Source organism: Serinus canaria, chromosome 1, assembly GCF_022539315.1.
Source record: "Serinus canaria isolate serCan28SL12 chromosome 1, serCan2020, whole genome shotgun sequence".
Lineage (NCBI taxonomy): Eukaryota > Metazoa > Chordata > Aves > Passeriformes > Fringillidae > Serinus > Serinus canaria.
In genome coordinates this window covers 84,962,009-84,986,804 of record NC_066313.1, presented here as the reverse complement: position 1 = coordinate 84,986,804, position 24,796 = coordinate 84,962,009, and the positions used below count along the sequence as shown (strand labels likewise).

The 24,796-nt window shown below is 43.3% G+C and overlaps 1 protein-coding gene across 9 annotated transcripts in view; it reads right to left on the bottom strand.

The window, feature by feature from the left end:
* The window catches only part of MAP4K4 (mitogen-activated protein kinase kinase kinase kinase 4), a 162,572-nt gene that overhangs the window by 83,846 nt on the left and 53,930 nt on the right, over positions 1-24,796 (bottom strand). For all 9 annotated transcript variants that reach the window (XM_050980991.1, XM_050980998.1, XM_050981012.1 and 6 more), the window contains exon 3: positions 159-215. In XM_050980991.1, the coding sequence (XP_050836948.1) occupies positions 159-215 (57 nt within the window). The remainder of the gene's footprint in view (positions 1-158; positions 216-24,796) is intronic.

The following is a 24,796-nucleotide window of genomic DNA, read 5'->3' as shown; positions in this document are numbered from 1 at the left end:
CTCAGGCAGATGGACTGGAGAGGTCAGGTCCTGCAAGCAGAGAGCAGACATTCACATGCAAGGACCATGCCTTTCAACAGAAATATGATGTAAGCCTCATACCATCTCGTGATTAAATTTCACATGTTGCTAATGAAGCAGAAGGTTCTTCTACTCACCTCAGTAACGTCCATGACTTTGATGGCTGCCAGCTGACCTGTTTTGACATGGCGACCCTGAGCAAGGGAGAGAGAGAGAACAGTCAGCACCAGCATCTCACCCATCCCTTCAGCTTACACAGGGCAAAACACTTGGACAAGAGTTCCAGTCACTGGGTTTTCCCCAGCAATGCTGGACCCTTCTGATACTTCCTAGGAAATACCACAAATACTCTAGATGCCTAAAACAACAATAACAATTTAAAAGTGTTCCTCTTCAAATTTTAGTACCCTTTTCTTTTTCTCCACATTAAAATGATGATTATCAAGTACAAACAGGTTATATTCACCGCTTCCCTTCTGTTTACTTTAGCATTGTCAGTAATTACAGTTTATTAGCATGCCAGAATAAATTCCACATGTTGCATGTTTTATCTGTATGAACCATACCTAGTACCTAGGCGATATATTACATGCTTTACCTAGTAAGCGTGACTAGCCCATGAACAGGGCTTAGGACATTTCTCACTGGTTTGGTCTTTCCAAGTGAAAAAAGTGGGGTTTCTGCAAGGGATGCATCAGACCTGCTGCAAGAGCTCTCTTTGCTTGTCTCACAATGGCTAGACAAGAACAAGACGTCATCTCCCTTCAGCTACACCACGGTACGGGTACAGTTTCTCAGTACAGCTGGAGCTGAGTTAATAGATCCCAGCTCCTGCAGCCGGGAGCTCCTACCCTTCCTTCCTCTGCCTCCTTCCAGCCTCCTGTCACATATTTCTCCCAGGAGCACTGAGCTCCTTCTGGCACTCATTGTATCATATGATAAGCTGATTGAGATCACTAAAATGGCAGAAAGTTAACACAGAAAAAGCAAACTGTGGGGTGGGGCAGGGGATTGCAGTCCAGGAAATTAAACGGGTTTGTTCTGCAGTGAAAACAGAGCTGGAGCCAGCAGGATGCAGATCACAGGGCTGGGAGGCAGGCGGCACGGCAGGCTCCTCCAGCCCTGGTGGGCTGTAACTTGCCTCAGCTGACTTCTAACAAAAGCCTTTTTCTCTCCAGTTTATGTTTACATGAGGTAGAGACATCAATTAGCTGTTGTGTACTTTTTTCCCTCCACAAGCACTTAGAAATGGTCCCAATATTGGTATTTTCCAGCTCTCCACTTAACACTCAGCAGTGTAACACCCAGCAGTCCATCCTAAACCAGTCAAACAGCCCAGGCTCCCAACCACTTTCCCAGGCACCATCTCCAAATGTTCTTATCTGCATCAGTCAAGCTCTCTAGCAACAGGTATGCCCATTAAATGTCTTCACTTTTATCACAAATAATGATAAGAACACAACCGAACATATAACTGAAGTCACAGTTCCTTTATTTCTCCCTGCACCAACTTCTGAATTTCCTAGGCAGAAACCTATATGATGGACATAAATAACGTATTTTCTGCCTGGACTAAAATCAACCTCTTTACAGGGTCTTTTGAGACTGGCACCCCAGAACTGAAGCACCCCAAACCACAAGTCTCTTTAGAGAAACCCTGACCCTTTCACACCTTAGGATGCCCTCCATGGAGGTAATGGCCAGGCATTGCTGGTACATTCCAAAGGATGAAATGCTGCAGAATTCACTGCCTAAGCTTTCTTCCACAACTCTTCTTATGCTTCACTCTCCCCCTTACTAACCAATCTACGTGCTTTCTATAAATACATTACTGAGCTCGGGCTTTTGCTTGCTCTGTAAACTGCCTTTACCACAGGCACTTCTTTTTACAGCTTGGTCTCAAGCTGGTTTTGATTTTGAAACAAAGTTAGGGGTCCTAACGTGTGCAGTAGCCAACACTGACCTCACCTTGACCTTTCTACTTCTTGAACCAAAGTCTTTCAGCAAGCCCAGGAGATTTCCAACTCCAATTTCCCACCCTGGACGTCTGCCTAATGACAAAAGCCTGTGGCCTCCTCCTCAAGACTTACCATCCCACAAGGAAAGAGGGGAAAATGGCTTATACTGAGGTGGAAAAATGCCTACTCTCAGCCTATTCTGCCCCCATTTTCCACAGCTTTGTCAAAGGAATTTGAAAGCCCAAGGACATGGGAAGTACAGTTTTAGGTACAAAAAGAATATGCTAAAGATAACAGAGAAACAAAGACATCTCTGAAGAAAAAACCCTCACAACACTAAGGAGGTTTGAAGAGAGAAACTTTTTTAAAAAAGCAGTGAAATACAGTTCCCCATTCACTCTGCAGCAAAGTGAAGGTGCTAAAATGGTGGCAGAATATACTCAAGCAAAAAATGTGGCATGCAGAAGAGCAAAGTAGCAGGACAGCATGCCATTTTCATGGAATTTTTACTCTGTTTGTCTTTTTAAATCTACTAACTACTGGTGGGCTTGCTATTTCCAGAGAGACACCTAAAATTTCCCAGTGCTTGACTTCACAGCTTTTCTGAAGTCAATGTTCCTCCCTGTGAGACTGGCCCACTCAGGATGACTAATGTGCACCAGCCCTACCACATTTCCCCTGCAGCTTTACGGGATCCTGCTGGTGCCTCCACGAGTGTCCCTATGAAATCTGGGGCCAGCTACAGCAGAACACAGCTACTGCTCATGTTTCACTCTGCTTCTTCTGGGAGAGGAAAAGCTTCTACATAACCCTCCTAAGGGACTGAAAGCCAGGGAACTGCAGAGTGTGGGAAGTGTGGTCTGCTCAGTATCCCAGACCAAATTTAAACCCTGGCCACTTCAGAATATTGTTTAAAATTACTCCAAATACCCTTTTCGTAATGTATGGAGCACTCATACTCTAAAAATCTGCAACATATGGGGAGGAGGAGGGACGGCCTGCATGACATTAATTTATATGAGAGAGGTAAAAAAGACATTTGAAGCCACATTCTTTTCATTAAAAATATTTTCAGAGGGCGGGAAAAAACGAACACCACAAGCACAGCATATAAGCATGAGCAGAGTATTTGTTTGTTTGTTTATTTGCTTAACAGCTCTGCTCAAGAACAGACCTGTCAAACTATTAACATGCTGGTATAATTTTGCTTGCAACATGAAATGGCTAAGCATTCCCATTTTGGAAACCAATCGTCAGATTTTCACGGCCAGCTTTTGCTTTGGAAAAATTTGTCAGTGTTAAAGAGTAATAATAAAATTGCAATGTGGTTGAATGTGAAGAAAGAACTGCAGAAATCAGAGATGGGAGAAACCCTCTGAACTCAATCTCCTGGTATTAAAATTCATTCAGATTCTGCTCACAGGGCACTTTACAAATGCAGTAACCATCAAGGCTCCATCCACACCACATCTCAGCAACACCTCTCCACTAGGATAACATTTTTCATGCAGAACGAGGCCTCTGCTTTAGTGCAGTGTGGACACATGGCCCCTCAGGGCATCCAGGCATCCCCATCCCCATGGCAAGGCAGAGCTTCTTGCAGCTTTGTTTCTCCAGGCAAATTGTTAGTAATTACCTTGTAGATATCTGAAAAGCTCTGCAATATTGAAAAATGCAACCCATGCTAACTGAAACCAGCAGGTTCTTAAAATATTGCTAGGTGCCAAATATCAGAGGCTGAAGATCACAAGATACTGTCCCACAGCCACAATGCTGTGTGGATATGAAATGAGCAATGAAGACAACAGCAACCTGGAAGGACCTTGCTAAGCACAAGGTGACTGTCTCCAGAGCCAATGGACTGAGGAAACTGCAGAGGTTTCTTCAAACAGTGGCACAGCAACAGGTAGAAAAGGCTCTGTCATCCTAAGAGTGAGAGTTTGCCTCTTACTGGGTTTCAGCATGGGAACCACAAGAAAACGTCAGCACTGTCAGCTTGTCCCCATGGAAATGAGCCTGCCAACATATTCCCTTCATTTAGACCACATTAAGATTTTATTCACCAAAATTTCTGAACTACTTCTTGTTTCTTACACATTCTCCCCATTTTTCTCTCCCTCATTTCATGGTTCTATTCATATTAAAGCACTTGGTTTATCCTTCCAAGGAAGCAGCCTAAGAATATTTTTAAGAGTGCTACTCGTACCACTGCATTTTTAAATGGCCTGTTGGGATGAGCAAGTCAATGGAATTGGGACTGCCAAATAAATCTTGTCCTCTTTCTTCTCATGCAGATGACTGAAAGTTCATATACATAGAGCTGTAGTTCTTCTCATCAGCACAGCAATACTGCAGCATTTAACTGGATCATAAACTGAATCCACCACTTAAGCACATTCCTAGTCATGTCTGATAGCAATATGGTGTTTATTTCTCATCTCAGTGGGCTTTATGCATGTTGGAAAGCAGAGGGGCAAGGGGAATCCATGGTAGACTGCCAAGATCTGTAGAACATAATAAATTTCAAGTCTTCCCACACCCTCCAAGTCAGTTAATACACCTACTTCTTGCCTCTTTCTTCCTTTGCACACGTTATTACTGTAAAATTTTCAGTTTAGAAAGGTTCAAAGGCAAGTGGTGTTATGTGCTGCTTTTCATGGTGCTCTTTTTCTCTTGTGCCCTATTGTTATCAAAGAACTATGCAAATTAAGTGCAAAAGAAATTCCATCAGATAATTTACCTCTTTTCCCCACACCCCCCCCCAATTTACCCAAGATATTTATGTCACAGGAATGTATTCTCCTACTAACACAGTTTCAGACCTGTGTATTAATGTGCCTCTGGGAGACTGCTCCTGGAAGCTTGCTCCCCAACTAAATGGCATGCAAGCAGCATGTGGGGCAACATCACACATTAAGGAAGGAATGCACCATTTGTGACTCATTACTTGCAAGTTTGGATTATCCTGTGCACTGTACACAATTAAGTCTTTGGTAAACTTCTCCCAGCTCCCAGTATTTTATGCTGACAGCTGCAGAAAGAAGAGGAATTGATTTGAAAAAAACAAACGAACTACTAATCCAATTTCAGTTGCCACACTGCACACAGAAGCAGCAGATTGAGACACGCCATCAAGTGAAAATACCACAGTACCACCTCTTAGTAGTGAGTGCTGTACAATGCCCTCATGGCAAACTTAACTTTTCCATTTCACTTCTCATTCAGTTGACTCTTAACTCCTACCAGCCTGAGGCAACAGGCCATGAAGCAATATTGCTATTGGGTTGCACACCCCAGTGCAATAAATGATAACTTATTATTTCAAGGCATGTTTACCATCAGCTCTTTCTGTCACTTGGCAACATAGAAAGTTGTAGACTGATCAACTTTGCATTGTGAAAACTTGGACTCTACATGGCATTTTTTCCACCCCCTGAAAAGATCAGGTCTACCCTGTGAAAAGCATTGGGTGTTGTGCTTGTGGAGGAAACAGAACATATTTTTGACAGGCAGAAAGACAGAATGGCACAAAGTGAAAATAACCTTCCTTGTCAAAACCAAAAACTTAAATAACAAACAAATAATAAAGTGGTCTTAGGCAAAAAGTCTACCTAACTGCATTTGTAGCCAAAATTATGCTATTCCTAGTGATACAGCATTCTAATAATTATATGCTCCAGCAAAGGAGATGAATTTCTAAACAAAAAGGCTAATGTTTATCTGGCATGAAAAATAATTCTAGAATAAAATCGAACAAAAAAAAAAAAAAAAAAAAACTGAGTGCAAAAACAGGGAAAATCACTGCAGAAATACACGAGAAGAAGTCATCCTGTTAGATGATTTCTAAACCCAAATCAACCAGTGCTGTTAAAGACTGTCACTGTTAAAGTCAAAGACAGGACAGAGCTCTTGTGTTTTCCTTCTGTCTAAATCTTGACATCAAATGCCTGGAAAGCAAAACAGAAAATAACATACTCTCTATCCTGCTTTTGATATCCACAGGCTCACTAGCTGCCTACTGAAGAAATAATAATGACAATTTACTCATGCATAGTACTGCATTCTGTGAAATAATGCACAGAAAGATACACAGTTATTATCGGTTTTGTTCTTCTGGGTACAGAGTGAAAAGATGTTTCCCACTAGGAAGAAAAAAAGAGAGTTCTATTGACTGATTTTTTACTTTGATTCCTGGTTTTGTGGTAGCTTTCCCACTGTGAAAGATGCTGGATATACATTATCAGAGGCATTTCCTTCTCCCAAACAGCTCATTGCCTAAATAGGAAGAAAAGAAAGGGGAGGGGGGAGAAAGGATGGTGGGAAAAGCATGGCAGAGAGCCACAATCTAACTTTCCCAGGATAACAACAGGTCAATTGCAGAGCTCAGGAGGCATCTCTGCTGACTCCCAGCATACTGCCCAGCAGCCCACCTCCCTCCTCACACCCACCAGCAGGAGATGTTTTGGTCTGATGGGAGATGACAGAAAGAGAACTGCAAAGGCAGGCAGCTCTCTTGACAATTCACCTGGAAAACAACACCGATTCCCCAAGGAGCTTTGAAAGATTTGCCCTAGGCCATTCATGCTGGTTTCAGTTCACAGCCACTGAAACACTTCACCTGGCAATAGATTAAAAAAGATAGCAAGAGAAGGGGATGTTCCAGGGGAAAGGAGAGGGTTAGGGGAGTGCAGCTGTGCAGTTTAAGACTATGGATGGTCCTTTGTTAATCCAGTCATGTCAAGTGGAGTCCATTCAGCCAACTGAGATCCCTTCGAGACTGCACATTTCCTGGCTCAAATGGCACAGAACATTCCCTTACCAAGTGAAGGCTACAGATTTCCCTGTTTTTCATTCCTCAAATACCGAGCAAGAAAGGCTGACCAACAGGGGCCTGCTGGCAACACTGGCAGCAAGGCCACCAAGCATTTTCACACAAGGCCACAAAAACTTCACACGCTTTTTGTAAAGATATGCTGTGCTGAGTGCTGCCCCTCTGCCAGACACCCCAGTCATCAGCTGTGCACTGCATCAAGCCCTGCTGCTCTGCAGGAGGACCACCACAGCTTCCTGCACCACACCAGATGCTTCTTCTAAAGGGACACTTAAGCTAACTGGCTTGAGACCCCAGTCTGGAAGACACACTCTTCAAGAGCCATCCTTGAAGTCATCATCCCATTCTTCCAGTCACCACCATTCTGCGTCCAGATTTAGTGACCTTTACTGAAACCACCACCACTCATTTTCTCTTAGAATAGAGTCTGCACCCTCAGCTGTCCAAAAAGAGAAGGACTTTATTAATCATTGTACTTTTTTCTGGTTTTAAACCTTCCTAGATGATTTCATTAAAACACTACTGAAAAACACAAAAAACCCCCCAACTAACTAAAACAAAAGAAAGTAATCAAATCAGAATAGAGGCATACCTCCCACATGGACACAGTTGGCTTGGAGCACATTTGGCTTCCTTTGGAAACATCAGCTAAAATCAGCTGGCCCCCATTCAAACCAGTTCTTCACCCTACCTCAATGGCTTTACCAGTCACTAAACACACCCCTACTAACACCAGTTTGTCTCTCTGGATGCTCTGCAATGGTCTCTTTTACGTAGAATAATTTCTTTCTGGCAACTATAATTAAAAATGAGCCAGATGGAGAACATCAAGAAAATAATTTAGATCAAGATTATAAAAACATGTACTTATAGATACAAAATTACATGGTCTGTTAATGCAGACTGCTGCTGATTTCTCATCTTACACCTTGACAGGCACTTTCACCACAAAATGCTTTCCATGGAGTCTTGGCACTGCCTGAAGGAGTGTCAGGCCCAGTTTGGTGGCATGGCCACAGCAAGTCCCTGCAACAGGGGGTGTGTTACTCAGGTTGAAGGGAACCACCACAAGTGACCAGAGAAGCCCTGTGCTTGTCACATGGCATCAGAACCACCCAGCCTCACTTCCGAGGCGTCCACCCACACCAGGTTCCCACCTCATACCAAGCAGGACCCAAGGGACCTACCAAGGTCAGGTGGGTGGACAGGGGTCTTAAAACGATGCAGGTGCTTCTGCAGCTGAGAGAGATGGCAGATAAAGGGCAGAGTTTCTCCATCCCATCAGCAGAGTGACATCAAATTTAGCCTGGATGAAGAAAGCCTGGGGCTGCTTCTCTTTGTTTGACTCCTTTTAAAATGAATTTATATTGACATCTAATCATCACCCTGGATGAGCAGAGCTTTCCTGAAAGGAGCAAGTGACACCTTTTGACCAAGGCCCTCTGCATACCCAGGCAAGTCTGCACCCATTTCACTTCGTGCACACTCACCACCAACTTGCACAAAAACCACCTCTTTGCTGGGCACACCCCTTCAGAAAAAGAGGGTGAGATGTCCACGACAATTTTAAATATTTAGGTACTGGGTACACAGAAGTGCCACAAAATATGTACTTTTCTTTGGGGAAAGAAAAAATAATAATCAAAGCCTAGTTAGTCCCTGTCCCTCCAAGCACCACTGCTGTTGTAAGCAGCCTGCAGTCTGCTGAGGCATTGTCAGAGGTCGTACACCATGACAGAAGGAAAAATAACCCTACACACACCCTATCAGCCTTGCTGCATTCCATCTACTGTCAAAAGAGACTCACTGCAAGAAATGGGTGACAGCCATTGCCAGGCAGCGAGAGGTCAGTGTCCCTCCCTGGGCAGCATCCAGCAGTCACAGACAGCAAGTGTCCAGCTATGCTGCTTCAGGTCCTGCTGCCTGAGGCACCATACTGAAATGTCCAGCAGCCTCCTGGAGAGCAGCAAGGAGGGGAAATAAATGGAAATCAACTTTTCCTTTTATTTTAAGAATGTTAAATGGATGGGGCAATTGCTTTGGAAGGCAAAAACCTTACTGTAAATGCAAAAAACATAGTGGGAAGGGAAAAGGGGGAACTATTGCCTTTGCTGATTTTTATTTCACTTTTCACTACCTTTTTGGGGTTGCTGCTGCACAGAGGAGCTCAACACACACTGCCTCATACAGCAGTCCCCATCAAGAGTGCCACCTTTTGTCTAGCTGCATCACAAGATGCTAACAAACACACTACATGGGGAGAAGCTGCTAGCTTAATATTAATGAGAGGCAAGGGGAAGGGGAACTATTTCCATGTAGACCTTCCCAGCAGAACAATAGAGCTGAGCAGAGCAAGGAAATCAGGCTGTGTAATGGATCTTAATTCAATATGGTTGAAGTGAGAGATTTCACATTGGCAACCTTAAAAAAAATCCGGCGCATTAGCATTAAAGAAGGAAAGTTAATGAACTCTTAAATGCACATTAATTTATATACACATATATGTTTTGGGTTTTTTTTAAAGTAAGTTCCAATCCAACTGTTAATACTTCGCCAGTGCTATCCCACACAACCAAAAGGGCTGGAATTTCATGGTTTTGAGCTTTTCACTTTTCCTGCTGAGGAGAGACACTCCATCAAGACTTGTGGGTCCCTTTCAACTCAGGATATTCTATTATCTGATTCTCTTTCCTTTAGCCATTACAAACACCATCAGCGCCAGTTTTAATTACATCTCTTTGCCACTATGGACTAGGCAGCCGGAATTTGCCAGGCAAAAACTGCTGAAACCAAAATACACCTTGTAGAGCACAAGGTATGCTGCAGAAGGACTACAGTAAGAAGCATTATTGAAAAGAATGGGGACCATGCCTTGTAATGTAACCCCATACATAAGAACAAATTCAGAAATATTCTACCAAGTTGCTTGTAAGCAACATTTGGCCTAAAGTTTTATGTTTTAATTAAATGAGGACTCACACCAGGAGACTATTTCCAGCATTTTTATCTTCTGATAACCTGCCAAGTACATCTGTGATTCTAAAGGAAAAAAAAAAAAAATCCAAACCACCTTGTCCTTGAGAAACTGGCTGGTGGCCAAAGAGTGATCTGTAAAGAGCTTTGTGTCCACACAACTATTTTCAAATACTCAGGCAGTATTTTCAGACCTCAAACTATTTCTGCTTTGTCAGCAGGAGTTTGACTCAGAAATTCAAGCCTGTACTAACAACTCTTTCTATACCAGAGACAGTAACAACAACTTCTCAGTCTCAGCAATTACAGAGTCACGTATGTATTTATTTATTTATTTAGCAAAAGAAGGACCAAAATAAATGCCATTTCCTCTCTGTTGCTACCTGGGTAGTATGAAAGTTGCATACCCAAAGCCCTGGCCAACATGTTTATTATGTGAAAGGGCCAGACAACAGAAAAGCCATTATGCAACACATTCAGCTCACAGGTTAATCCACGGAAAAGAACGGCATTAAGGAAATGGAGGCTCTGTGCTCTCCAATAATGATTTTTTTACCAAGTACTCAAGAACACACCAAGTGCCTCACAAAAACTAGTCAAAACATGTTACCACTCTTAAACAACACACTCCAGGCTTCCACAGACCAAGCTGTGGCAAACAAAAAGGGAAAGAAATTCCTTGGGAGAACTTGCAAAGCAAGGCTGCAGTACTGCTGCCACTGCAGCTGGTTCTTACCTGCCTCACTGTGAACTCAAGGTACAAATAAAACACAGATTAAGCAAAAGTTATTTTGGTGCAAAAGGCTTTGTTAGGTTTCTTTCTACAGGAAGAGTCAGCAGATCGATACCTGGCTCCAAGCCTGGTGTCCCCAGCAGAATATTGGGGGTTTTGGTCATCTGTTAGTCTACATGACAGCAGGCCTGCTGGCAACAGACAGGATACACCTTTCTCAAAGGGAGAACAGGAACTCTGGACAGCAGTTAACAGGGCTCATTGAAAGAGCCTTGAACTAGGTTTGAAAGTGGAAAGGGATAAAACCAGAGTCATTAGAGATAAGCCTGGGAGAACCATGCCAATGTTTGAGGGACAGTGTGCTACCAAGGTCCTTCCGTCTGCTGTCTTAGTGAAGGCTGCAGATGGAGGTTCATATGACAGCAAAGACGGAATGGGTTACTGGCGTTTTGGAAACCACAAAAGTATCTGAGAATGGTCCCACAAAAATCAGGGCTTTTTCCCATGAAAAGGTAGCAGAATCAACAGACCAACTGAAGCACATCTACATCGGTACACACAGCACGGGCAACAAACAGGAGTAACTGGAAGCTGTCACACAGCAGGAAAACTATTAGAGAGTTGCCATCACAGAAACATGGGATAGCTCATACAACTGGAGAGCTGCAATGGATGGCTATAAACTGTTCAGAAGAGACAGGCAAGGAAGGAGAGGTGGTGGGGTAGCCCTGTGTGTTAGGGAGTGTTTTGACTGCCTAGAGTTTAATGATGGTGATGACAGAGTGGAGTGTTTATGGATAAGAATCAGAGGGAAGGCCTAGGCAGATATCCTGGTAGGAGTCTGTTACAGACCACCCAACCAGGATGAAGAGACAGATGAAATATTCTACAAGCAGCTGGAAGTCATCTCGTTATCACTGGCCCTTATTCTCATGGGGAACTTTAATTCAGCAGACTTCTGCTGAAAATACAACACAGCAGAGAAGAAATAGACCTGGGTGGGTCTTGGAGAGTGTGGAAGATCGTAACTTCCTGGTGCAGCTGGTCAAAAGTGGGCACCTAGGGAAGCTGCCCTAGTAGGACTTCTGCTTGTGAACAGCAGTCCTACTGTGTTCACATCACCCTCCAGAGAAGGACTGGAGGGTGATGTGATGGTTGGAGGACTCGTGAGCAAAGTAATCATAAAATGGTAATGAGTTTTCAGCTCTTGAACAAGTAAGAAGGAGGGCAGCAGAACTGCCACTTTGGCCTGTCTGAGAAAATGGGTGACAAAGTCCATTGCAAGGTGGCCCTGAGGGGCAAAGGGGTCCAGGAAGGTTGGACATTCTAGAAGAAGGAAATTTTAAAAGCACAGGAGCAGCCTATCCCCATGTGATGCAAGACAAGCTGGCAGGGAAAAAGGCTGGCCTGGCTGAATAAAGCGCTTTGGGTGTAACTTGGAGAAAGGAGTTTATGATCTTTGGAAGAAGGGGCAGGAAACACAGGAATGTGCCAAGAAAGCCAACAGCACCCTAGCCCATATCAGCAATAGAGTGGTTCACACCTCAAACCCTGTGTTCTGTTCTGGGCCCCTCACTACAAGAAGGACATTGAGGTGCTGGAGTGTGCCCAGAGAAGGGTAACAGAGCCGGCGAAGGGTCTGGAGCACAAGTCCCATGAGGACCAGCTGGGGGAGCTGGGGGTGTTTGGCCTGGGGAAAAAGGCTCAGGGGAGACCTTATTGCCCTCTACAACCACCTGGAAAGAGGCTGTAGCAAGGTGGGGATCAGCCCCTTCTCCTAAGCAAACAAGTGACAGAACCAAAGGAAATGGATTTGAATTGTGCCAAGGGAGGTTTAGACTGGATATTAGGAACAATTTCTTTGCAGAAAGAGCAGTTAGACATTGGAACAGGATGCCCAGGGAAGTGGTGGAGGTATTCAAAAGAAATGCAGATGTGGCACTTGGGGACCTAATTTAGTGGTGGACTTGGCAGTGCTTGGTGTAATGGCTGGACTTGATCTTCAATGTCTTTTTCAACCTAAACAATTCTATGATTCTATGGTTTTAGTCCCCAACACACACACCTTCTGTAATTGTAGGTAGGGTAGAAACTAAAGACTTTTTAAGTATTTGTAGTAACAACTGCACCTTAGGAAAAATAAAAATCTCTTTTTTCATGACAGCACAACACACACAAAACTATTATCCAGCTCATGATCCAACATCAGCCATTCCAGCAAACCACAAGTCACTGCTCTGGACCACAACTGCCATTAGATGTAATATAAAAATTGCTAGTCAGAAAGGCCAAGCTTTTGGTTGTAAATCACTTGGTAAACTGGAACAAATAAGACAACTTACTCTTGCCCAAGACTGCAAAAGAGGAGCAAGGATCAAAATTCAGATGAGGGGCGTGACTCATACTTTTGTAGCCAGTTACAGCCAGGCAGTTTAGACCAGCATCACTATCCATGAAATCTCTGTAATATTACACTGTCACTGTTGCAGCTAGCCTGTAGTTGCCAAATAAATTTGGTCATATCAGACTCTCAAAACAAGTCCTCAGATGAGGCAGGGATAGGTTGGATTCAAACCTAAACAGAGACTCCACCCATTCACGTTCCATCCTAAGCTGCAGACATTTCACTGGTCAAAGAGCTGGGTAGTGGTACAAGCAGACCAATCAGCAGTTTAAACTGAGGTGTTTCAAACCCCTTTTATAAACTGGGTTCAAACAATAAAACTTGCTGTTCTCACATGGATCTCTGAGAGTGTGTCATCCCTGCCTCTGACCACCGACCCCACATAACACATGGTAACCCCAGGTAATACTGCACCACTTCTCAGGTGGCAAAGACAAAAAAGAACACTCCACCCACATGGGCAACAAAATTGTCCCTCTGGCCCTGCAAATATCTTGGCACCCATGCTCATATAAACAGAAGAGGCAGCAGGAGCACTTCTCACCGAGGGCCAGGGCACAGCATAAAGGAAGCAGACAGTGGACCAGCCCTGCTACAGCAGGCTGATCATCTCTGGGCCCATCACTTCATCTCCCCTAAATACAGAAATGGGAACCTACAAACACTTCGGTTGGAAATTCCCAACCCCCTTGCAAACAAAAAAAAAAGTATTTCTCCAGCAATCATTCAGCCCTGACTCAGGAGCGCCCTACACACCCAAAGTTTCCATCCCCACCTGGGTGGTTTCCAAAGAGGCAGTCATGAAAGATCCCATGTCTCTGCTGATACGCTGGTAATCTCCAAAAGCAGCTGACTGTGAAGGATTCACCCAGACACATCTGGACTGCAGCACAGCTGGAGCCAGCACACTGCCTCCTGCTGCATGTGGCTCTTTGCAAAATAACCAGTCGTCTCAGTTACTGCAGCTCAGAGACATGGGGAACAGCCTGGAAACCTCCAGCAAGGTTTTGGTTAGAAGTCACAAGTGCAAATACTGCTTAATCCCACTCAGAATTTAAACCTTAAAAAATTTTAATCCTTAAAACACAGATATACATAATGCCAAAGCTGTAGCCAAACTTAATCTTTTACTTTTCATTCCACCACTTCCAACCTTACAAAAAGGATTGAAGGGGGGGGACTGGAAATAAATTATTTTTTTTTTAAGAGTAGAAGCCTTCCACTTGTTTTAAGGTTCTGCTCAGTCACTCTCCTAGGACATATGGAAACCTACCTACAAAGTTTGAGCAACACTGCCTGAAAAGCTACCCATCATTTAAACAAATCACCAGTTGAATCTGGAAAACAGTTGTGTTAATCAGGTACTCCGACCAAACACTGCAGCCATGACCTAATTACATTATGTGGTATGGTGGTGCAGAACAGCAGTTCCTAGAATTAAGCAATCTTCCAATTAAGTGTCATGCACTGAAAACAAAATTAAATCAGCTGTGATGCTGCCCTACTACTTCTACTCCTTTCTCCCACCAGGGAAAGAAAACAAAGTCCTTTCCACCAGTCTGAATGTTGTATCACTAGCAGGACTGGATTTCCAAGATGCTGAGGAGGGGTCTACACACCCCAAATGTGCCTGTCCCAAATTACACCACTATGAGGACAGCTAACACAAAGTAACTATTTTTAAATTTGTAATAAAACTGGATTTACAAAAGTTCCAATGCTTTTAAAGTTCGCCTTATAAATTTGCAGCCACTTGTCTAATTACTGAAAAAGCATTACAGTTTATTATAATCATGTGTCTGCACTGAAAACATGAAGATGGAATGCTGGAATAGATTGCTCAATTATACAGTGCACAGCTATTGCAACTGCTGTCAAAGTAGAATTCAGAACAAGTTCAAGCACTTGTTTTGCAAAACACCAGCACAAGCAATAGTTAACACTTAAAGCAATTTCACTGAACCATGGATCACCAGGCAGAGCACGTACAAGACAAAATTTAGCCAAAAAGTGCTGTCAGGTATGGGCACACAAATGGACAGATGCATATTTATGCAAGTGTGGGGCAGCCCCATCAAACACACACACAAGCCAAGGGCTGACTATGGTACCATTACCTGACCCTGAGCATCAGTGACCACTTCACCATCCACATCACCTACTCTGAGTGAGAAGACCCTGATAAAAGCCAGAATTCCACGCCACCCACCAGCCCAGTAGATGAGGTTGCTTCACCACACAGGGAAACTACTGACATTCAGGAACTACAGGGCACAAAGGAAAGGAGAATTGGATGCAGCCAGCAAAGCACGGCCCTGGCAAAGTTGTTAAACTCTGGCTGGAATGCTGCTCCACTATCACTGAAGGCAAAAAACACATAAAGAGTCCTATATGTACATGCCAAAACACATTTTCCATCATCTCTCACCTCTGCCTGACTTTGTCTGTGGCAGGGAGGCAGGCTCCCACAACCAGCTCTTTCCAAGGGAAACCCAGGGGCTTTCTTGCCCTCCCAAGGGCACCCATGGGACACCCAGTACATTCAATCTGAAGGAGGACAGTCCCATAGGTACACAAGTCTGTCCCAAAGGTCTTATTCTACCCAGATCAGGGCCTGAGAGGCTGTTTTAGTGAAAAAAAAACCCAAAAAACAACCAAAAAACAAAACAAACAAACAACCAAAAACCAAAAACACAAAAAAACCCAAAAATAAAACAAGTAAAAAACTCAGGGGTCTTATGCACTTTCTCATCATCTAGCTACAGCACATCCCAAACTGAGATGCCTGGAAAGAAAATAAACAAAACAAAGCTCAAAGCTGCCAATGAATTTCCATCTGAAACATCAAGAAAACCCCCAAAGCTTAACTGGATGTTATGCTGGGCTTGAGTTCAAATAAACACGAGAATTCAAAGCTGGAAGCATTTAAGATGCCCATATGGCAGAAAGAAGGGAAGGAGCTTGTACCTTCCACCAGCAGAAAGGTAGAAGGACTTCCTTTTCTAACTTTTGCCACAAACCCTAAGTGCAACCAAGAAAGAGGCAAAGCTAAGAAATCAGAGATAGAATCATCAGAGATCCAAAGAATTAAAACTGAGGAGCTGCAACATCCAAATATCCGCAAGGAGCACAGAGCATGGGTTCCTCAGTGTGAAAACTAATGATTGGGACAAAGAAAGTAAGCAGACACAAGTTACTGGCAAATATCAGCACTCCATTGAAGAAAAAAATAGCAAGTGCTTGGTTTCCCTTTAATGGATTTTGATGACTCTGCTTTTTATTTTCAGTTTTACTATCACTTCAGTAGCTTAAAAAGTATCTTCTATAGAAACTTAAAAATGATAATGCTTGGCTTCCATTTAGACTGCTCATTAGTTCGAGAATTTCAGGAGCCACTATTCCAGAGCAAAAGGAAAAACATAGAAGAAACCCAACACTTTTCCACTATGTGAATAAGTCTGTAGCTAAGGGAGGTTTAATCTACCTAATAATATGTTTGCCACTTGCATTTATAGCTAGCACTGGAATCAGTGAGTGAAATTCAACAAGAGGTGGCGAGCGAGAAAAACGAAGTCTAGTTGACTGCTGCATTAAAGTCTTCAAGAACCATTTTTAGCTACAGTACAAGCAATTGAAAATTAACAGAAAAACTGGCTAGTGGGTATTTGAAGCAGACCACTCCAGTCTTCATTTTCATGTTCATTGCAGGCAGAAATTAATTTGTTTTTCTTTCATGATTCCTGTGAATGTGTCACACACTTAGCAAAAAGTACACCCTTACTAATGACAAATTTTAGCTGTCTCAGGATAGAAATCATAGGCAAGCCTGTGCCAATACCTTCCAAGCAAACAAACTAGAGAGATATGTGATATGCTTGAATGAAGTCTGATTCCTTCAAGGAAATCCACGTAAAAAGAAGGCCTTTGGGCTACATTTCTCCAGGCTGCCCTATGGAGGAGACCTGAGAGAAAGAGTGGGTCAAAAACAGCAGAGAGGACAGATGAGCCCCAGAGAGGAACCAAGATGGAGGTCTGCAAGTCTGGCTTGGCACAGCTACCCTAGGGAGCCACGCCAAGCTACAGCTTTGGCAGAACTCTGGGAGATAGGAGGTAACAGCTGTAAACAAAAAGAGACTGTGTTTTTACTGCTGGATGGGTCAATGGCAAGGGAGCTGAATTCATGGCATGTAGGTGCAAGTACAGCCTTATCTTACATCTCTTCCTCCACATCAGATCTTCAGTACTCCCAGCCACACAACTCCCTTCATCTCAGAAGACAGAATCTCAAGAAGAGAACACCTAATAAATAAAGTATTGTTAGGATTTCATTTCCCCCAGCTAGAATCACCTCGTGAATGATGAGCAAAGCCTTCCTTTCTTCAATCAAGATTCCCTGATACTGGATCCCATGTGACACTCACTCCGAGCAATCTAAAAATCATCTGAGGGAGGGGAGGGTGGCAAAACTCTCCAAGCCAATGGAACTTCTTTCCTAACATCTGTGTTGTCTTTGAACACCCAAACTTGGACGATGAAATCTTTCTCATGGATATACCACGCCAAAGGAGGTGGCACCCCCTCCACAAAGCTAGAAGGAACAAAGAAAAAGCAAGGAGGGAGGAAGAAAAGGAGGACTTATTCCAGCACCATTAATCCTCACAAAAGATCCCTGCCTAGTCACTGCTAGGAAGTCAACAGACGACAGCAGGCCCTTACATCAGACAAGCCCAGGAAAAAAGTGTGCACACAAGAGATTATAAGGATGAGCAAAGGCCAGCATTTAGTAATCCCATCTACCATCACAACCTGCTTATGTGCCTTTTGCACAGGGGAGTCTCCCTTTAGAGCACCAAATTTCACACCTAATGGGGAAGAAAACAAAAACAGTGCTTCCAGAGTGTTGGTGACTTATTGCCAATATAAGGGTAAGATAATTTGGTTCCTCAAAGCTGGATTTAAAGAAGGCTTATCCATTTAATGATGCCATTAATGGTAATGATGAGAGTTAATGATGATTCTCTCCACCACAGCTAGACACAGACACTTCCAGGACTGGACTCTACTTGTCCTTCCCACCACTTTGGCTGCAATGGAAGGTCATCATGAAAATACAGGTACCTCAAATTCAGTGGGGCAAAAAACAGGGCCTGATGTTGGAAGACAGGAAGAAAAAAAAATTTCTGTGTTGTCTGCTGCAATATCCAAAACTTGCTTCTCAAGTCTACAAAACTGAGATAGTTAAGGCCTTTAAAAAAGTACTAGTAAGAAAAATTTTAAAACTTAAGTAACAAATATCCATTAAATGTTTTTGCAAAACTCTCTAGCAGACCATCAGCTCTGCCAAATTACTTCTGAAACTAACAGGTGTACCAGAGGACCTCTGCACATATAAAATTACTTGAGGAGAAACTTCTATACACATTTAGATCTTAGCATTGCTACCATTTTTCGTCCAGTTCATGCATGCAGTGACAGTCTAACCCAAACAGCATCTGCATTTCTGCCCTTGTGACCACTCCTCTAATTATCAGTTTGCAAATGTTTCTTCCTACTCTTTTCAAGCCTTATCCTGCCAAATCTGCTACCTTAAAAAATTGTTTTCTTGTAACACCTTTCACTACCTCAGATGTGAAGCATCCAGCAGATAAAGAGCACACATTTGTACCTTGCCTTTGCACTGAAAGAGAAAAACATGCCAACCATCTCTTTCTCCTGTTAAACCCAGCAGGTAGCTCTAACATGGCTTACAAAAGAACACAGAAGCATCAGAAAGGTTGTCCCATGAACAATGGGCCTGGGGTTGGAAGACAACATGGAGATGTGCACATTGCCAGGATCCAGTAGAGTGAGTTCCCAGGATAAACTCCAGACCTTGATCCTCCCACCCTACACCCCCCCCCCCATTTCTAGTTTTCCAGTTTTGCCATGAAAACTAGCAGAAACTTCAAGATGTAAACTCAGAAGGGGATTACTGTCTTGAGCAATTTGAGACACATTGAAAGAGACACATACAAATCTGGGGTGTCTGTCGCCACAAGATAGTGGGAGATGGGACAATGCATGTCAAGAATAGAGATCTGGAAGGAGATGACACATTTCCACTTCACCTGCAGATTTCCTGTGCAATTTTGAAAATGCAACTCAAATTTCTGTTTTGTTTCAGTTGTTTTCCTTTAATCCATAAAAATACTAACTCCATAGTTTTGTTGTCAGATGTAATTCATTAATGTTTAGTTAAAAAGTGCTTTGATGTTCTTGAGTGAAAACTGCTCCTAATAGATCACATATTAAAGAACAACTGAATCTTACCAGGACTAAGGCCTTAAAAGAGTATTTGGAATTTCTCTGTACTGAGTGGCCATTTGAGACCAGGAAACAGCATTGGACACATCCATCAGAAGCATCAGGCACATTCAGTGCCATGCCAGATCCGGAGGACAGCAGATGACACCACAGAAGCAAAGAGACAAAATCATGGGTGCTGAGGGAAAACCAAGGAAGCTGAGTCAGATTTCCTCTTCCTCCAGCATGAGGCTGAGACCAGACTGCCAGCATCCTGCAGTTCCCTTTCTGTAGCCTAACTACGGGTGATTGATGCCTTGTGGGACATCACAAGGCAAGAAGAAAAGAACGTAAGTCCTGTTAGAGGTCTGTGTCCTTTTGGAGCAGATGCTGGGGGCCAGAAAGGACAGGATGCTCCAGCATACTTCTCCTTGCTGGAGAGAAGCAGAGGGGAGAGGGTGGAGGGGAGGAGAGTAGGACACGGGTCCCATCCCACTGCCCCTGAGGTATGATGGCATCACCAGCAATACCCCCCCTACAGCAGCTCAAAGGCAGCGTCCCAGCTGAGTGCACCTTGGTTTTGGGGCTGTGGTGGCCCCCGAAAGTGGGATCAATCCCTCTGACTTTGAGGAAGCGCCTCAACATGGCTGGAACAAAGGACCCAGGAGCAGCTTAACGGGAGGCGTGGCTTCCCAGCCTTCACAGAAATGCATGCTGCAAACAACGCTGCAGTTTGGCAGACAGGATGAAAAGGAAGAGAAGTGCCTATTTAAAAAGGCACTACTGATTACTACATCTTGCCACCTTTTAATTTCTCACTCATGATCCCATATATAAAAAAGAAAAAAAACACCAAAAAACCCCCAAACAAAACAAAACAAAAAACCAAAGAAACACACACAAAAAATCCCCTGCTATTCCTGAAAAGGTGGTATGGTTTTTCAAAGAGTATATGCACTCTGACTTTGAGCTTCTGAGTATTAATGTTTTCCACGTTAAATATGGAAAGGAAGAAAGGGGTTACAGGAAGGATTATTTTTAATTCCTGCACTTCCCTTCAGCATAGCAAAAGGGAATGAGCAGGTTAAGAGAGTCTCCAAAAAAAGTAGCTTTTTTAGTAACAGAAGGTCTGTTTAACAAATATTAACAGCATCATGTGGATGTCTTCAAGAGGCTGTAAATCCAAGATTTGCTGATGTTAACAAAATTCAGATCTTTATCCATATGCCTGAAAGCAAAGCAAAAGGAAATAAATGTCTGAATTCCCTCTCTGCAGAGACATTTTGTCCTTCAAGACAAAATGCAGCACTGTCACTTCCACACCTTGCCTGGCTCAGAACTGGAGCTGCTGGTGTACTTTCAGATCTAAGGTGTTCTTGTTTCTAAAATTAAAAGTCACTAGATCCTCTGAAGGCTCTGTATTTCAGGGGTGGTGAGAAAAGTCTGCCTTTAATGCAGGCCAACTCCTCCCACACTTCGCAACTGATGGCTCACTCTATGCCAAATTATTTTAAAATTCTGCAAATCCAAGAAAGAAGTTTCCAGAAACAAGGAGCAGCCTGGGGTTGTGCAGCACCCTCCACCCACAGGGACCCTCTTCTGTACCCCCAAACCCACCCAGCATTTGCTGCAGGTTTCCATCCTACTCTCAAATGACAATTTTTGTAGAGCAAGCTGGGACCCCTAAGGAGCTGCCCTGAAGCAAAAGATCCTCATCTCCCCAGGTAATGATTCATTCAACGCTGTGATGGAGGACCACCAAGAACTTAGGTGTGGCCCACTCCTCCTGTGACACTTCAGTGGGCACACAGCCTCATCCTCCTTCCTCGCTCAGCTGCAAGAGTTACAGCTATTTAAAGAAACTGCACCATGCATCCAGCAGGAAGGACTTGTCACCCTCCTCCCCTAGGAGCAGCAGACATCATTAATCAGGTCCTAAGATCACCCTCTGCCTGGTGCTTTGTGTCTCTGAATCATTAGAATATTACTAAGGCATGTTAGCAGGGCAGTTTATAAGATTACCTATAATGAGCATTGGTTAGAGGAAAGTGCATCATGAATTTAACAGAACAGTAAGAAAAAAGAGCAACAGTCGAATTATCTTCTCCCTATGCTGAGTTTCACATAAAGCCCTCTGTGAGGGCCACACTATAGCACAGTAGGGAACAGCACAGTGGGCTAAAATTGTGTTATTCTTCTCTTTGTTGAGAAAGGAGGACTAACAATTTGGACTGGAAGGCATTTAACTATCTATTTGATTAGTCATTCAACAGAATGACAGAGGTCACCAAAGCACCACTCAGCACAAATGCCATATCTGACCTCACATCACACGCAAATGTGAAGTGCAATTCCTCCCTGAACCCCTTCTCTGTCTCCTTCCAGTGCTGGGTTTGATACCAACAATCTGCTTTATCCCATTTATCTTAAGCTATCAGGTTTCCTGCATTTTAAAAGAAGACCAAGCCGACAGCAAGAAGATGTGGAAGATGTGGAAGTTACATGTGCAGTATTTATAAAGAACTATTTTATAGGCCCAGCATTACCCGTTTTATATTACTATGCCCAAACACCAACAGTTAAAGCAAAGCAAAGGGGGAAATCATGGCACAAATTAAGCTACTGCAGGAAAAAAAAAAAAAGACAGAGAGCCTTTTTTATTGAGTAGAACAGCCAATTACTTTCAGGTTTACACAGTTCACTCCTTCCTAGGCAAGCCAAGGATCAAAGAGGATCCTAAACCTTAGGAAAATGCTAGAAAAAGGAGCAGAGGTTGAGCAAGAGCCTGGCCTGGGTCTGCGGGTAGAACAGACAGACTCCCACTTCTGCAGCTGCAGCAAGCTATAAATTAAATTAATCCATCTAGGCAGAAGCACAGATGGGAGAAACTTCATAGCGGATATCTATAGCATGAGTAAACACACCCCTGCACACAGATGTTCTGCAGGTTATTTTTCAAGGTACAAGATGTCCATAGGAACAAATGAACAAGGCTGGATTTGCCAGGCAGTTTTTCTGCATCACTGAAAATATAAATGATGTCACCAGCTCCCAACGGGAAACAGTTGAAGAAACCACACAGGGACAGTGTGAGGCAGACATGCCTCACATGGGGTGAGCAGGAAGCCTGCAGCTCACACAACTTCCCCACCAGCCACGTCCTGAGGATCCAACCCAGCATGAAGCATAGGAAGCCAAAGCAGCCCTTCCCTATGGAATTGCACTCCAGGCAGATTGGAGGAGTTTGGGGCATCCCCAGGGCTCAGAGAGGCACAAATTGATGTGCGGCCAATGGGAACTCAACATGAATTCTTCAATTAGGAGCACAAGGGAACCAGAGAGCTAACTCTGCAAAGGAAGGGAAAAGATAAGGCTGCAGCCTCTCCACCAGCTACCAATGTGGTCTGGGTACTGGGGGAAGCTCACACTGAACAGTAATTAAAGCTGGAACAACAGGCTGTTGGGACTGAATGGATTTACACAGGCTTAGCGTGAGAGTGCGGCTCAGCATCAATTTATTTCTTATTTACGTGCAGTACCAGTCAGTGGCCCCAAATCATGCCCAAATCAGCACTGTGTCAGGCACCATCCAGCCACCCACACAGGCAAACTGCTCAGGCCAAAGCGCTCATGACCTGGTGCCCTCGCTCAGGAAAGCATGTGCACTCCAGCTATCCCAGACAGCAACAACTCCAAGAGTTTAATCCTGTCCCAGCTAGGGCAGAAATGCCCAGCTGGACAATGCCTGGCCTGAACAAACATTGCTGCAAATTCAGCTCTTTCATTTGGCTGCCTTATGCCCAACACTTAGGTCCTGCAAGTTCCCAGCCACTTGGTAGATTGGAAGGAAAAACCTTAGGATGTTTGAGATTAGTAAAATGTTCTCTAAAGTGAACAAAATGCAGTTGTGGCATTCAAAAGGAAACCATGCAGACAAGAAAAGTATTAAAAAACCCACGTACACCCCCAAAAATACACCAAACACAAAAAAAATCACTTCTTGAACCTTGCTCCTCCTTTTGCAGGGCTCAAAGGAGTATTCCATGACCACTTTTTGACTATGTTTATCAAACACACTATGTCTCCCCATAAACTTGATTTTGTTAGAATTGCAACAGCTCTAACCTATAGTGTTAGTGACACTATTTACAGTCCTTGTTCTGAGAAAATAGTGAAGTTCTGATGGAGATAGTTTCTCAGGGCTCTCTTCCACCAAAAACTGCTTTGTCAACACTAAAATATTTCCATCTCAAGAACTCTCAAGTTCTCCCTAATGCCAATTTCTCATCTAGTTTAGAATGTTTGCTATAACCCACTATAAAAGAAAGGATAGAATTCAGTCAGATGGAGGGAACTAATTCCCGTCACCCTCCTGATTTCCAAGGGCAGAACAAAATCACAAACACTCAAAGCAACCTCTAGAGGGAACAAGCCAGATGAAAACTGTCAGCCAAAACAGGAAAGAAAAAATAAACAAAATAATAAAAAGGGTCTCCAATCTGAGGCTCATAATGGAAACTGTTTTACAACTTGAATTACAACTTACCCTAGAACCCAAAGTTACAGTATTTTCTTAGCATTTGTATATATGCCTAAATCAAATCAATAATTAGGCTTTAGGCTTACAGGATTTACTTTGTTATAGTATTCTACTTGGCAGAGTATTTTACAGCAGCAAGTTTACATAGCAGTTCATCCATAACCATGATTTACTTCACTTTCATTGTCTTAAAGACTAAAATCAGAGGACATTTAATTCTTCTAATTTAGTATTTATAAATTAAGGAAGTAGGTTCATGAGTACTGGGTTGCTAAAAGCCACTTCCATGCCAAAATTCCAACAAGAAAAACTTACTGCTGCCAAGGACATCACTTTCAACATGGCTCTACAATTAACTACCATTGTGCTGTGTGACTGGAACTCTGATGAACCCTGTCAGGAGGAGAAAAATATCTACTTTTCCCCTTTTCAGGCAGGTATTCAGTGAGGTGCCAAGGAACTGAGAAGTAATTTGGAAATGCTAAGACAGACTCCTGGTATTTAGCTACTATTACCAAAAGTATGGGGTGGATGGGTGGATGGGTGGATGGGTGGATGGGTGGATGGGTGGATGGGTGGATGTACGTTCAGCTTGGAATACAGTGAAGAGGAAGAAAACCATGTTAAGAAGAAGAACAAGCAGATTAGATCACAGGCTGCTAATAAAGATCAGGAGCTCAACACAGAATGGAATTGCTCCAGCTCTTGTTCCTTTCTTGAAGAACAGAAATTAGCACTGGACCTTTCTGCTGTGCTTGTGCACTGACAATGCCTTGTGCTACCTCTCAACCAGGGAGAAAAAACAGATAAGGAAATAAAATAAAATGTTATCTCAGCTGTAGACAATTTTATTACTACTCTACTCCCCACAATTTTACTAAAAATACTGTCATTTAAAGAAATCCATTTATTCTGTCCTCAGCTATGAAAACAAATTCTGGTTTTTTGAGGACAACATAACTGTAACTTAAGCCTTTTCAAAACATGCCTCCACGAAAGCAGGCTCTCTCACAGCAGCCAGATGAATGCAGGAACTATTCAGGACGTTCTTTCA